At 36.7% G+C, this 13,416-nt stretch overlaps 1 protein-coding gene across 2 annotated transcripts in view; it reads right to left on the reverse strand.

The window, feature by feature from the left end:
* Positions 1-11,270: 11,270 nt before the first annotated feature.
* The window catches only part of LOC108719073 (tomoregulin-1-like), a 385,317-nt gene continuing 383,171 nt past the window's right edge, over positions 11,271-13,416 (reverse strand). For both annotated transcript variants that reach the window (XM_018267683.2, XM_041566231.1), the window contains one exon: positions 11,271-12,365. In XM_018267683.2, the coding sequence (XP_018123172.2) occupies positions 12,281-12,365 (85 nt within the window). In that variant the 3' untranslated portion in view covers positions 11,271-12,280. The remainder of the gene's footprint in view (positions 12,366-13,416) is intronic.

Below are 13,416 nucleotides of genomic sequence, written 5' to 3' on the forward strand. Positions count from 1 at the left end.
GGTAGAAAATAACCTCACAAACCTCACAAATTTGACCTTTGATAAATAACCACCTAATCTAAAGTAAAGACTAGCTGGGAAGTAGCTAATGTCCATTGGGTATGGCTTGTTGTAATTTATGTGGGAATTATTACTGCTTTTGTAGGAAATTTTCTTAAAAGAAAATAAATATTTCACCTGTGAAATTAAAAAATTAGGTAAAAAAACAAACCAGGCTGTAGTCTGGAAAACATAATTCTTTGTATTGTTACTGTTGTTACACCCCAATGAATCAAAATGTATTTTCCTGGTTGTCTCATACCTTGGTTTTGTAAACACTGAACTAGAAAAGGCTCTTCTATGCTATACCATACTATACTATAATATTGTCGTGTAACTTTTCCTCAATACATTTTTTTTTCTAAAATACAGCAATGTGAATGAAAACTCATTGTTACAATTATTTTTATTGTTGGTACTAAATTATGCTGCATTACATATCAATTATAATACACAATAACCATACATATTCTTGTCCCTTATACTCCACACACTTATTCCTCTTTTCATCTGGTTCTTCTCCTGCTGCCAGCACATTTCCATGTCCAATTTATTGTTCCAAAGCTAGCATTATTAAAAGTGGATTTACCAAAAATAGAACACTCTGAGGTAGATTTTATTGTCTTTTCCAAGGTCTGAGTATCCAGGACAATGTTCTCTTTTAACCTGTGATTAAACTGCAATGCAACCTAAGAATAGTGATGGGCGAATTTGCGCCGTTTGGCTTCGCCGAAAAATTAGCGAATTTCGGCCGAAATTCGCGAAACGGCGAAAAATTTGCGTAACGGCGCCGGCATCTCGTTTTTTGATGCCAGCGCCCGTTTTTGACGCCGGCGTCCGTTTTTTCGAAAAAAAAAAATTTGGATGCCGGTGAATTTTTTCCGTGAATTTTCGCGGGCGTTTCGCGAATTTATTCGTGGGCGTTTCGCGAATTTATTCGCTGGCGGCGAATCACGCAAATTCGCCGCGAATTCGCGCCTGGCGAATAAAATCGCCCATCACTACCTAAGAATTATCATTTTGTATTTATTTGAAATCACCTTTCATTTTAGAACCAACTCCTACTTTACTCACATACCTTTTGTAAAGATACATTTTAGGACCACAACAAAAAAAATTATAGAACAACACGTTAAGGAACATTGGTCCTGACTTTAGAACTATATATTCTGGATAGTGATGGGTGGATCGGTGGCGTTTCGCATCGTGAATTTCCAGCAAAATTCGTGAAACGGCGAAAAATTCGCGAAATGTGCCCCGATTTCATCACACGTCAAAATAATTTTGTCGCGGGCGTGTATCAGTGTTTTGGCGCGCAATATAATAATAAAATTATAGTGGAGGAGGAGAGGAAGGAGGAGCATTGTCCCTCTGCAGAGATTCCACTATGTCCCTGACCTCCGCCAGATCCTGCCTGATGGCATTCACCTGGTGAGTCAGGGTGACCAGGAGCTCAGTGTGGTCATAAAAGGCATTCCCAGTCTTAGTGCCTTCACTGAGCCCCTGGTTAGATGGTGATGCTGCCCGGTCCGGTGATGGCGCTGCCCGGTCAGGTGGTGGTGCCCGGTTCGGTGGTGTCGCGGCCCGGTCAGGTGGTGGTGCTCGGTCAGGTGGTGGTGCCTGGTCAGCTGGTGGTGCTGCCTGGTCAGGTGGGGGCACTGCTGCTTGTGCTGCCTGGTCAGGTGGTGGTGCTGCTGCATCATCAGGATTGTCATCCTGGATCCACTCAGCTGGCAATGAATGAATTTCAGTTTGAGTAACACAGCAATTGCATTTGTACAGTATGAATTTTACAGGATAAGGTGTCATGTTGTAACTACATGAAAATTAACTTTATTGTAGTTAAGAAGGGAAACCTATTTATTCTGTTTAGATCTACCTTTATGTGAAGTAAAATTCTTATTAGCCTTGCCACAGCCCTGAACAAACACACATTTGCTCCAAAATACCAAAATAAATAGGAATCAAGTGCAGGGCCAGATTTACATAGTGGGCACCCCTAGGCCCACTGCCATTCATCGCCCCTGTCCCCTCCCCTTTATTCGCGCAAATTTTTATCATCTGGACAGGAGCAATGGGGATTGCTGCATGCAAAACGATTGTATCTCCTGTGCATCCCCAGTGTTTCTGAACCAATATGGGTGTGGTTGGGCAGCATGCCGCCACCCTAAAATCCTCCAGCCCTAGGCCCGGGCCTTGGTGGCTTTTCCACAGATCCGAGCCTGATCAAGTGGCTTTATTGTAGTTAAGAAGGGAAACCTATTTATTCCATTTAAATAAATCTACCTTTATGTGAAGTAAAATTCTTATTAGCCTTGCCACAGGCCTAAACAAACACACATTTGCTTCAAAATACCAAAATAAATAGGAATCAAGTGGCTTTATTGTAGATAAGAAGAGAAACCCATGTATTCCATTTAAATAAATCTATTATAATCTGTTAAAATAATCTCCATTTGAGAGCTCATTTACTTGTTATCTAATTTGTCTGCAATTATGACAGTCAGTCAAGTCAACTGTTCCAATCCTAATTACAGTATTCACTTAAATACATTTTTGCTGTAAAATTATGTTGGAGTTAAAGGGCCAGTAACATCAAATTAAAATTTAAAATAGCAAAGCCTTTATTAAGAAATAACTTACAGAAACTCCACTTCCTGTCCTCTTCAGAAACGGCAAAAGGGCGACCATCCATCCTGCAGCGCTCGATTTCTCCTCCTGGCTATTCATGACAGCGTGTCCTCTGCCCGATCGCCTTCTCCAGCTCTTCTTCATTCTCCTTCACCCAGCAGCAGTAAGAAGCAATGTCGGCGGGCTCCACAAGAGGTGCAGAAAGTAGAGGAGGGCAGCGCATCCATACCAGCCTGGCCAAACCAGTGCCGATACACAGTGGCTTCCCACAAGTTCATCCATGGCAGCTTCTGTTCTGCACTAACCCTGTCACTGCACCTAATCCAATGCACTTTGTGTTTGCCCAACATTGCATCGGCGCAAGGAGCTCACTGGGCTCGCTAATTCCTCCTGAACTTGTTGGAAGCGGTGCTAAATAAAGGACAAGCAAACCGCAAGGCAGAACCACCCGCACATCTAAAGTTGAATGGAGACTCGCTGCACTGCTGCACCGAGGCAGCTCCAGACTGGCCGTAACTCTCCCCCCGTCCTTTGCCTCGCACTGAGCTGTGGAGATACTGAGATCAACTGTGTGCAACCGGCAGGGCATGGGGACAGAGATTCAGAATCAGAACTGCTTCTCAGAACCGGAACCGGACTGAGTTTTTCCTGAAGTCGCTCTGCCCAGGTGATTCCCTTTCCTTGTCTGCTCTTCTCAGTCAGCCAGGGTGACACCTCAGCGCTCAGCTGCCTGTGGAGGGAGAACCGCTTGCTCCCAGGAACCTGCCTGCATCTTTGGCTGCCTGCACTAGTTGGTTTCCTGTGGGTGTTTCTTGCACTCGTACAGCAGCAAGGTCTTCATGTGTCGGTCCCGCAGGGTCTTGATCCGCAGCTTAAACTCGCTTCACACGCTGTCAGTAGAATATTGGAGCTAGCCAGGGAGGACAAATCGAGCACTGCAGGACCGATAGTCGCCCTTTCGCCGTTTCTGAAGAGGACAGGAAGTGGAGTTTCTGTAAGTTTTTTCTTAATAAAGGCTTTGCTATTTTAAATTTTAATTTGTGTTGGTGTTATTTTTTCGTTGTGTACCAACGAATTTTTTAAAAATAATTTTTGATGTTACTTGTCCTTTAAGGTTGGAGTTGGGTTGAAGGAAACCCCTGCAAGGCTTTCATTAGAATGCAAATAAGGGCTGGAATTAAAATCAAGCAAAATGCAGTAATCCTTGATTAAACTAAAGCTACACAATGCATCATGTATATGCGTCAGTTTATTTTCCACTTCATGCATTTACATTTTTATTGATGTATTCATTTTAATGTACTCTATAATGTGCAAGGTAAACACTGACACTATAACATAATTGACAAGATACAAGAGAGAGTATAGTAGCTATGGTTTTTGATACAAAAAAAGCTAACTGTCCAAATTACTAATGTAATATATATATATATATATATATATATATATATATATATATATATATATATATATATATATATCTCAACAGATAAAAAGGGTGCTTTGATTCAGTAACATCTAGAAATCAACAATGATCAGGCTTTTACAGGTTGTAAGGCATATACTTTTTGTTACTTTTTCTATAAATTCAAACTAATGAAATCCTGACCAGGTCAAATGCCAAAAAATACAGTTATTGCTGGCACAGAAATTTAGTTAGATTATTTGTTGTTTATTTCTATCTTTGGTCTTATCATAGAGTGAATCCACACAATACATCATCCTCCAGTAAGTAATACAGATTTCTATCCTGACTCAAACTGCCGGGTGTCACTATCTCCTTACTACATTTTGCCAATCAATGGCCAATCATGTGAGTATTTCGTCCAGCCTTCTCTCTCCAGCTAGAACAAAGTGATTTAAGGAGTGCATACCTGTCCTAAACCTGTTCACTCATCTTTCTACTCTGGTAAGGGACTTGCTGATGTACTAACTTTTCCTTGTTGTTGTATCTTCTAGAGAACAATCTATAACAGGACTAGACTTTACACTAACTAGACTTTTGGTTTCTGAGCTTTGTCCTGAATTCTATTAAAAACAAGCAATAACCAATGAGAACAAGCAAGCCTTCCCCTTACTCTTCTTCTTTTACACTATATGGAAGTCCCACCCATGGCAGCCTGCATAACCACTCTACCTTCAGATGTGTACCTACATGGATGGGGATCCACCTACTCCCACCCAGAAAAAAATACTGCCTAACCCCAATGCAACCCTCCAATGCAAGTTACACTGCTTCCATATTATTTCAAAATAATTAAATCAAACATTTAATTGGTTGTTAAATGTTTAGACATTTGTGCCTAACATAACCCAAATATGTGTTTCCTCTGCAGAGAAAGACCTAGTAATTTTACATTCTGCAAGGATCAAAAAGCAGAATATCTCAGCTACCTGTTTCATCCATAAATGATCCACTGTAGTAAATGCAAATAAATGATAAAAAAAAGATTTTGCTGCTGTGAATATAGTGTACGACAGGGTGGAAGTAAGCTACAGGGAAATGTGCACTAGCCGAGTGTTATGGACAAAACATCCATACATGTAGGCCATGGATTTAATCAAATGAAAAATTTTGCATTTAGGCAAGTACAGCTGTAGACTGACTTTGCATGCTGCACCCTTTTAATAAAAGTCCCCCATTTTCAACATTATGTGCTAAATGTACACAGCTCATTTTTATATATGTTTTACTTGGGTAAAAAACTTGAGAGCCTCTTGCAACATCTGTGTTTTGCTTTCACCTCTGTCCAAATGTGTTTAACCGTCATGTGTAGATAATTCCACGTTCTGTGGAAATTTGTTGTTTTGTCTTAACTATTTTGTCAAAACATTTTGTATAGGAGTACAGTTTTCCTGGGAAAACTTGACACCAATTCAGTCACGTTTCGCTGAACCTAAAGCTTAGGAGCCCATTTATGGGACTTCAACCTCCCTTCCAACAAAATACAGTCATATGAAAAAGTTTGGGAACCCCTCTTATAATTCTTTGGAGTTTTGTTTATCATTGGCTAAGCTTTCAAAGTAGCAACTTCCTTTTAATATACAACATGCCTTATGGAAACAGTAGTATTTCAGCAGTGACAAAAAGTTTATTGGATTAACAGAAAAAATGTTTGAACATTACCCTGAAGAATTTGTTGATATTGGGTTGAATTCATCCGACCCTCGACTTTAACAAGGGCCCCAGTCCCTGAATTAGCCACACAGCCCCACAGCATGATGGAACCGTCACTAAATTCGACAGTAGGTAGCAGGTGTTTTTCTTGGAATGCGGCGTTCTTCTTCCGCTATGCCCTTAATTTTCTATGTCTGCCAGACCTGGGTTTTACAGCAACTGTGCCTGTGGCGTTCCATTTTCTGATTACATTCCTTACAGTTGAAACTGACAGTTTAAACCTCTGAGATAGCTTTTTGTAGCCTTTCCCTAAACCATGATACTGAACAATCTTTGTTTTCAGATCTTTTTAGAGTTGCTTTCAGGATCCCATGCTGTCACTCTTTAGAGGATAGTCAAACAGAAGCACAACTTGCAATTGGCCAACTTAAATACCTTTTCTCATGATTGGACACACCTGCCTATGAAGTTCAAAGCTTAACAAGCTAATCCAACCAATTTGGTGTTACCAGTAATCAATATTGAGCAGTTACATGCATTCAAATCAGCAAAATTACAAGGGTACCCAAATTTTTGCACAGCCAGTTTTTCACATTTGATTTAATGCCATACAACTGAATACTGCTTCACTAAAGATCTTTGTTTAGAAAACACCCCAGTACTCAAATGTTCCTGGGAAATTAAAGACATACCACTGTTATCTTTTTTGTTGAAAGTGGAGTAAATTACTATGCAGACTGAGATGGGTTCCCAAACATTTTCATATGATTGTCTCTTGTTGGGGTATTGAGCTAAATAGAAAATGATGTCAAAGCAAGGACTGAAACAAGCTGCGAATGGGACCAAATAGGCCTTTAATTTGATGTCATTGTTGGCAAAATGGGCAGAGATACTCTAATTTAGTGACAGCCAAAAACTGTTCTTAGCTTGAATGCAGGCTCACAATATGCCTAACAGTGGACTTTAATAAATCTTACCACATTAAGACTTATCTGATTATATTTCTTTACCTTGTTGTATTCAGAACATGTGTATATATTTAATTGACTAAAAGGCAATTAAATTGTATCCAATGAGGGAAATAGGAATACTGTGGTGGCATTTCCATTCTGAGATGGTTAGCATTGGTGAAGGTTAGTACAAGCTTCCTGTCAGACAGTCTTGCATTACAATCTTGTGTGGTTGGAATGTCAGTATGTTATAAAAAATATAAATATATGAGAGGAATTACATAGGTATGTGCGTTTGTTGCATTTATGAAATATAGTCTTAAAGGTATGCACAAATGTAGTTTTATGCACATTGAGCCAGCATACATTAAAGATGTTATTTATCAAGGGTCGAAGGTTTTTTATACCCTGAACTCACAACTGGAATAGTATTTTATTTAAGAAAAAAACACGAATGTAAAAAACCCAATTCTGTGAGTTTGAGTTGCATAACCCGAAAACTCAACTAATTGAAAAACTCGAATCACTCAAATTATTCGAGTTTTCAGGCAAAACCCTATAAAAAAACCCAAATGCAGGCTATTAACATCTTCAAATGGTTCAAGGGACCTTTGCCATTGACTGTTGCATGACCTTGACAGGTTTTACATGGTGTATTTTTCGATTCAAGCTATTTCCATGGTCGAGGTATAAGAAAAAAAAGAAATCTAAAAAAAAAAAAAACTCGAACCTTAATAAATAACCCCCTAGACTTTTTTTCCGACATGTAATAAAAGGCACTAAGTTTTCTTTTAAACAAGTGGGCAGTAAATGCTACCAGTTTGCTTTTAAACAAGTGGGCAGTAAATACTACCTGCTTACCTGATATGGGTTACTGCATTTGGGCAAATTTAGTGTCTTATTTAGGGATGCACCAAATCCAGGTGCATATTACTTTTTGTAGTTACTGAATTATTTAGGTTTTATTTAGCTGCTCTCCAGTAGAAGGCCTAAATACAAAGCTAAGTGATAAATATTAACAATAAAATTGTAGCCTCACAAAGCAACAGATCTTTGGCTGTGGGGGGCTGCAACCCCCATGTGAAAACAGTAAAAATGCAGAAGAGGAAGGCGAGCAATTAAAAAACTATATGAATTAAAAGATAAGGATAAACTGAAAGGTTACTAAGAATATGACATGTGATAAGTTAAGTTAAAGATGAACACCAACAACTACCCCTTAAAGCACAACTATTTATGGGATAAGGAAGAAATTCCTGAATGTAAAACTTGTGACTGCAGCTGATCGTAGTAAATTATATATGGAAAACTGTAAACGCCTTTTTTTTATTTTACTGCAAGAGCTTTTGGCAGTGGCAACCTCAGATTGGCTTCAGTTTTCAGGATTTCCTTGCCCTTTTATACTAGATTATAAAATATATTATAACATATTTAAGCAGTTATATACTTAAGCAGTTTGGACCAATTTAGGAACATTGTGACCTCGGCTGCAATTCTTCATGACTTAAGGTGCATGTGTAAAATGCAAAAAAAATAATCAGGTACTCACTTTCATCACTGAGCTCTTTATTTTTAACTGCATGGCTCCTTCTGCTTTTAGCTGCTAGCATACCCTTCAATGTGTAAGAATACCACATGGCATGGCCAGGTCACAATATTGCATTTATATCCCTTAAGGACCAGCTAAAAGTACATATAAGTTTACCTAAAAACCTTACAGAGCATTTGGTTTTAGATGGAGTCAGTGACCCCCATTTGAAAGCTGGAAAAGAGTCAGAAGAAGAAAGTATACTGTTTAAAAACTATATAAAAGTACCGTCCAAATGTACGGTGGGACTGTCCAAATAAACAACGGTTCTGGATTCAGGTATACACTATCATATACTCGGTAACAAGTTAATCTTAGGAAAGATCCTTTGAATGCTCTATTAAACAAAAGGATATCTAATATCAATACCAATGCAAGAATTTTGATACATTTTATATTTTTGGCAGCAAAAATTACAATAGCTAAGCATTGGAAATCACACTTGGTTCCGATATCCCACTTTAAGGTCAAACTAAACTGGATAATGGTTAATGAAAGACTAACTAGTATACTTATAGATAAATATGAGAAATTCAAGGAAATATGGATATGAACCATGGTATCGATATTCTTTCCCGACTACGGGATCCCCTTTGATGCTTTTGTAATTGCTATATGATAGCAATATAGGTTGTTGTTTATCATGTCACATTTTATACTTTTTCAGATCCAGATAATACTTAACAGTTGTATTTCGGTAATTCATTCAACTGTAAGCCCATAGAATTATTCTCAAATATGGTACTTAAGGGACCTCGTAATGCTCAAAACCAATGATTTACAATACATAATATGCTGTCAAAGTTACTTTTGGTTTATTCTGTTTCTCTTTCTTTAATCGGCTGGTCCACCGGATCGAGACAGGACTGATTCCATCTTTACTCTTCTCTTTCTCTCTTCATTCCTTTTCTCCACGCAAATACTTGATATTATTACACAACTGTTATAACTACTTACCCATTCTATAGCATACTAAAAGTTAACTTAAAGGAATAGTAACATCAAAAAAATGAAAGGGTTTTAAAGTAATAAATATATAATGCAGTGTTGCCTTGCACTGGTGTATATATATATATATATATATATATATATACCATGAAATGTTTTTTGAAAAATACATTGTAAAGATTGCTTGTAAAGATTGCTTTAAAAGCTTTATTGTGATATTACTTGATTGAAGTATAACATTGTTAACAATATTCTGTCAAGGTGAAACTAAGTATTCTGTTTTTTGTACAAATTTTGCAGGCTTATGAAAAAAGAATAAGTCAATTGGACACTTTTGTAACACGTTATAAGCACTTCAAGCACTTGCACAGCACTGGCATCTTGTGGTGGATTTTAGGTACTGCAGTTTTAAGTCTGTACAATGAGATGTACTTTTTGGAATGTCTAGCACTGTCTATGACGTCATACTTGGCACGAATTTTAAATGGTGTATAAATAGCCACACTAACATATGCACTGTATCCTTGATAAAGGCCCAAATGGGGGCCGAAACGTTGGAAATGCATTAAAGAATAAAATACCACAGTTTTATTCACTGAAGAATGGTGTGCGAGTCCTTCTATCATTTTATATATATATATATATATATATATATATATATATATATATATATATATATATATATATATATATATATAATATATATATATATATAATAATATTTATTTATCAAAAGATTAAAACCATAGTTGCAAGGATCGACGTTTCGGTCAGGATCTAAGACCGTTATCTCGGTCTTAGTCGATAACGGTCTTAGATCCTGACCGAAACGTCGATCCTTGCGACTATGGTTTTAATCTTTTGATAAATAAAGAAAAAAATTTTTAAACTCCGGTGTACGCTGCTTACAACTGTGGATTTGATGTATGAGAAGCGCTGCTGCAGCACCCGGTCCTGATATATATATATCTCTTAGTAAATGGACCCGCACTCCTATATATACTATATATATATATCACAAGGGGACCTGTGCCTGGGTGCAATGTCCAAAAATCAAAACGTAGCAGAGAAGAAGGGTCCGTACACACAGGACTTAAAAATCAGTAAATGGCGTTTTATTCAAGTAAAGGGAGACCTGACATTTCGATCAGCAATCTGACCTTTATCAAAAAGTGGTAAAGGTCAGGTTGTATATATATTATTACGGTGAAGGTACAAAGTGTGAGATACAAAACACAGACAGTAAAAGGAATGCAGGCCTTTGCGTGCCTGTTTTTTCACTTTGCACATTACCCCATGGCAATTAAAATGATAAAGTAATAAATCTATGAAAAAATAAATCTTTGGTACTCTACTAAAATATTTAAAATATCTGTTGAATCATGTTGAATGGACAGGTTGCTAACACAGCTTTGTTTATTATAAACAGATCTCTGAGGACACATTCTATTGGATTTTAATGAAAGATATTTGTCAAATATAGAATGTGGGGAGGATTTAGGAGATTTTAAATAATAGACAAAATGAAAAAAATAATCAGGGACTTAGGTCAGAAGTACACACCTATGTGTGTGTGAAATCCATATTTGCTTAAAATATACAAAAAGAATATTTTTGTACATTTTATGCTATTTTCAATTACCTAATAAACAATTAAAAACTCACGCACATCCAAAATAAAGTTGCTGCTGCTCTCATTGTATGAAACTGTTTACTTCAATAATGATACTGAAATAAACTGTATTCTAAATCTAGATTTCAAGGTTTTATTTCACATGAAATGTGTATCATATATTTCAGTGTAACAAAAGTTCTTAAACCGTCAAAGCGAGGGAAAGATTTTCCAGAATTATTGAACATCTTTCAAATATTTAAAAAGAGGGTTTTTCATTAAAGTCTTTGCTTGATGGTTTGATTTAAAACAACAAGATCAATTGAAGCTGAAACTGTATTTTCATGGTGTCAAGTTAAATTTTACTAAAATATGCATTTTTTTTAGCAAGGGCTTAAAAAACACTTCATGACACACAATAAAAAAGGAAATTACAAAATGGTCGTAGTTGAACACCATAAAATGCTTCTGCTTCATTCATCATTACTTGATTAAATGCCAAAAGGGCACAATTCTCAAGATTAAATCATATAACATATTCAACATTTTACCACTACTCACAGCATGCAATTCACATATCATGCGATAACCAGTGTTATATAAATAAAAATGGTAACTAGTTCTTATAAAACATTGAAATATCTATTTAAATACAGTGTCTTCTACTAAGTCTGGTTAGGAAAAAAAGACTGTAAACATTGTTACCTTTAGCTCATGCTATCTTTGCAAGGTTTTCTTGTTTTCCATTTATCTTAAGGTGTTTGTTTAGTGTCAATGGGAGGGCTTTAACTCTGTGTTCCATAGGAACAACCAACTGTGGATATGTAGTTAATACTTTATCCACCAATGTGTGATTGTTTCACCCTCCATCCCATGTTTTCAAAGTGTATACTAAATGGTTTATAGAAACTGCTAAACTAATCTTTGCCTGTTTACTGGTCTACAAAATGTAATTTTCTAATCTAACACTTGCTGAGATTGGCACTGGAACAAAATATTTTCCATGTTTATGTACCATCAAAAATGTTTCAGTTCGTTAATTGCCCTAATTATGAAAAATAAAATTTAGAGAAAGTACCAAGAATTCTAAAAGTTGGGATATAGAATTGTATTACAACTATATGAAAGTGACTTAAAATTTAGGACTATGCTCCCAAGAAAGACATAAAAAAAAGAAAAGAAAATGAAACTCTATACCAGTCCATTGCTGTCCCTGCTGATTCTTTGTAGGTACAGCAGGCAACCAACAAGGTTAAATGATAAAATGTTTAAAAAAAAAAACAAGGCCTCTGAAATAAATATTTCCATTCTTTAAAAAACATAGAATTGAAAATGTACATTGCATGATCAATGTAAGTATATAAACAAATAAATAGAACTGGGAAAAAGTTAAGCTACACCATCCGGGAAGAAGCATCTGAAGAAAAATGGCCAAGATTTTGCTTCTGCCGTCGACCTCTATTATTTTTGGGGCACTTCCTACAAAAGAAAAATAAAATCATTAAGAAGATAATTGTATAAAGTTTTGTTACATATCTACTGTACATCTTCCTTTTTATGATAGAACAAACCACTAGTTAGCCAGACCTTTTATATCATGCATCCTTTAGTTTGGCCATTATATGACTGGACTACCAAAAACCAAAATAAAACAATTCAATTTATTCTTCCTAATAATATATTATTGTTTATTATTGTTATTATTATGGTTTTTCCTCTAAATGCAATACAATTCCAAAATCTGAGACAAAGGCAAGACAATGAAGATATTAAAAAACACTGACAAAGCAAGGCACATATTCCCACATAACTCTAAAGCTCCCCAAACAGATGCCAAAATAAGCTGCCAACAGATTAAGTCGGCAGTTTATTGGGCCTTCCGACTGGCTTCACAGATCGATATCTGGCTGAGGACCACATTGATGTGGCCCTCAATCTGACCGCCCATATTCTTTTCGTTGTGATCGAATCGTTGGGCCGTAGGTAGGTAGGTAGAGATATTGCACACCTCATAGTGGGCTGAGCGACTCAGCGGGTATTATGCCTTAGTTTAATTACAGAAATAGCAGTGCTTTGGACAAAAGGTGTCAAATAAGGGCATAATTGGTCAAAAGTGTAGTTGTCTGGAGTGAGGATGTGAGCACACTACAGCAGCCTTCTGAATGTGGTAATGACAGGGTAATTACAGAATGTGAAGAAAATTCTACAAATAGATGTGTTTTGGGGGCGCCTAAAAATGTAAGATATAAGGGGAAGAAGTGATTGGGTAGGGTGAGGAATTCTAAAAGGAGTACATTATGTGTGCCCTGTTTAGCTCAAGAAATAAAGAAAGCCATATATTTTTTATGAATAAGAATGGTAACCAAAGAGTATGTTGGACACAAGAATAATTCACTGAATTCATGGTTTATGTCTTTTTATTGATCATAGACAACAGATTACATTACAGTAAGTTATTTTTCAGTACCAATACAATAGAACAATTAAGCTGTGTAGTTAAGTAAACATGGTGATGTCATAGTATGTGAGG

This window comes from Xenopus laevis, chromosome 6L, assembly GCF_017654675.1.
Source record: "Xenopus laevis strain J_2021 chromosome 6L, Xenopus_laevis_v10.1, whole genome shotgun sequence".
NCBI lineage: Eukaryota > Metazoa > Chordata > Amphibia > Anura > Pipidae > Xenopus > Xenopus laevis.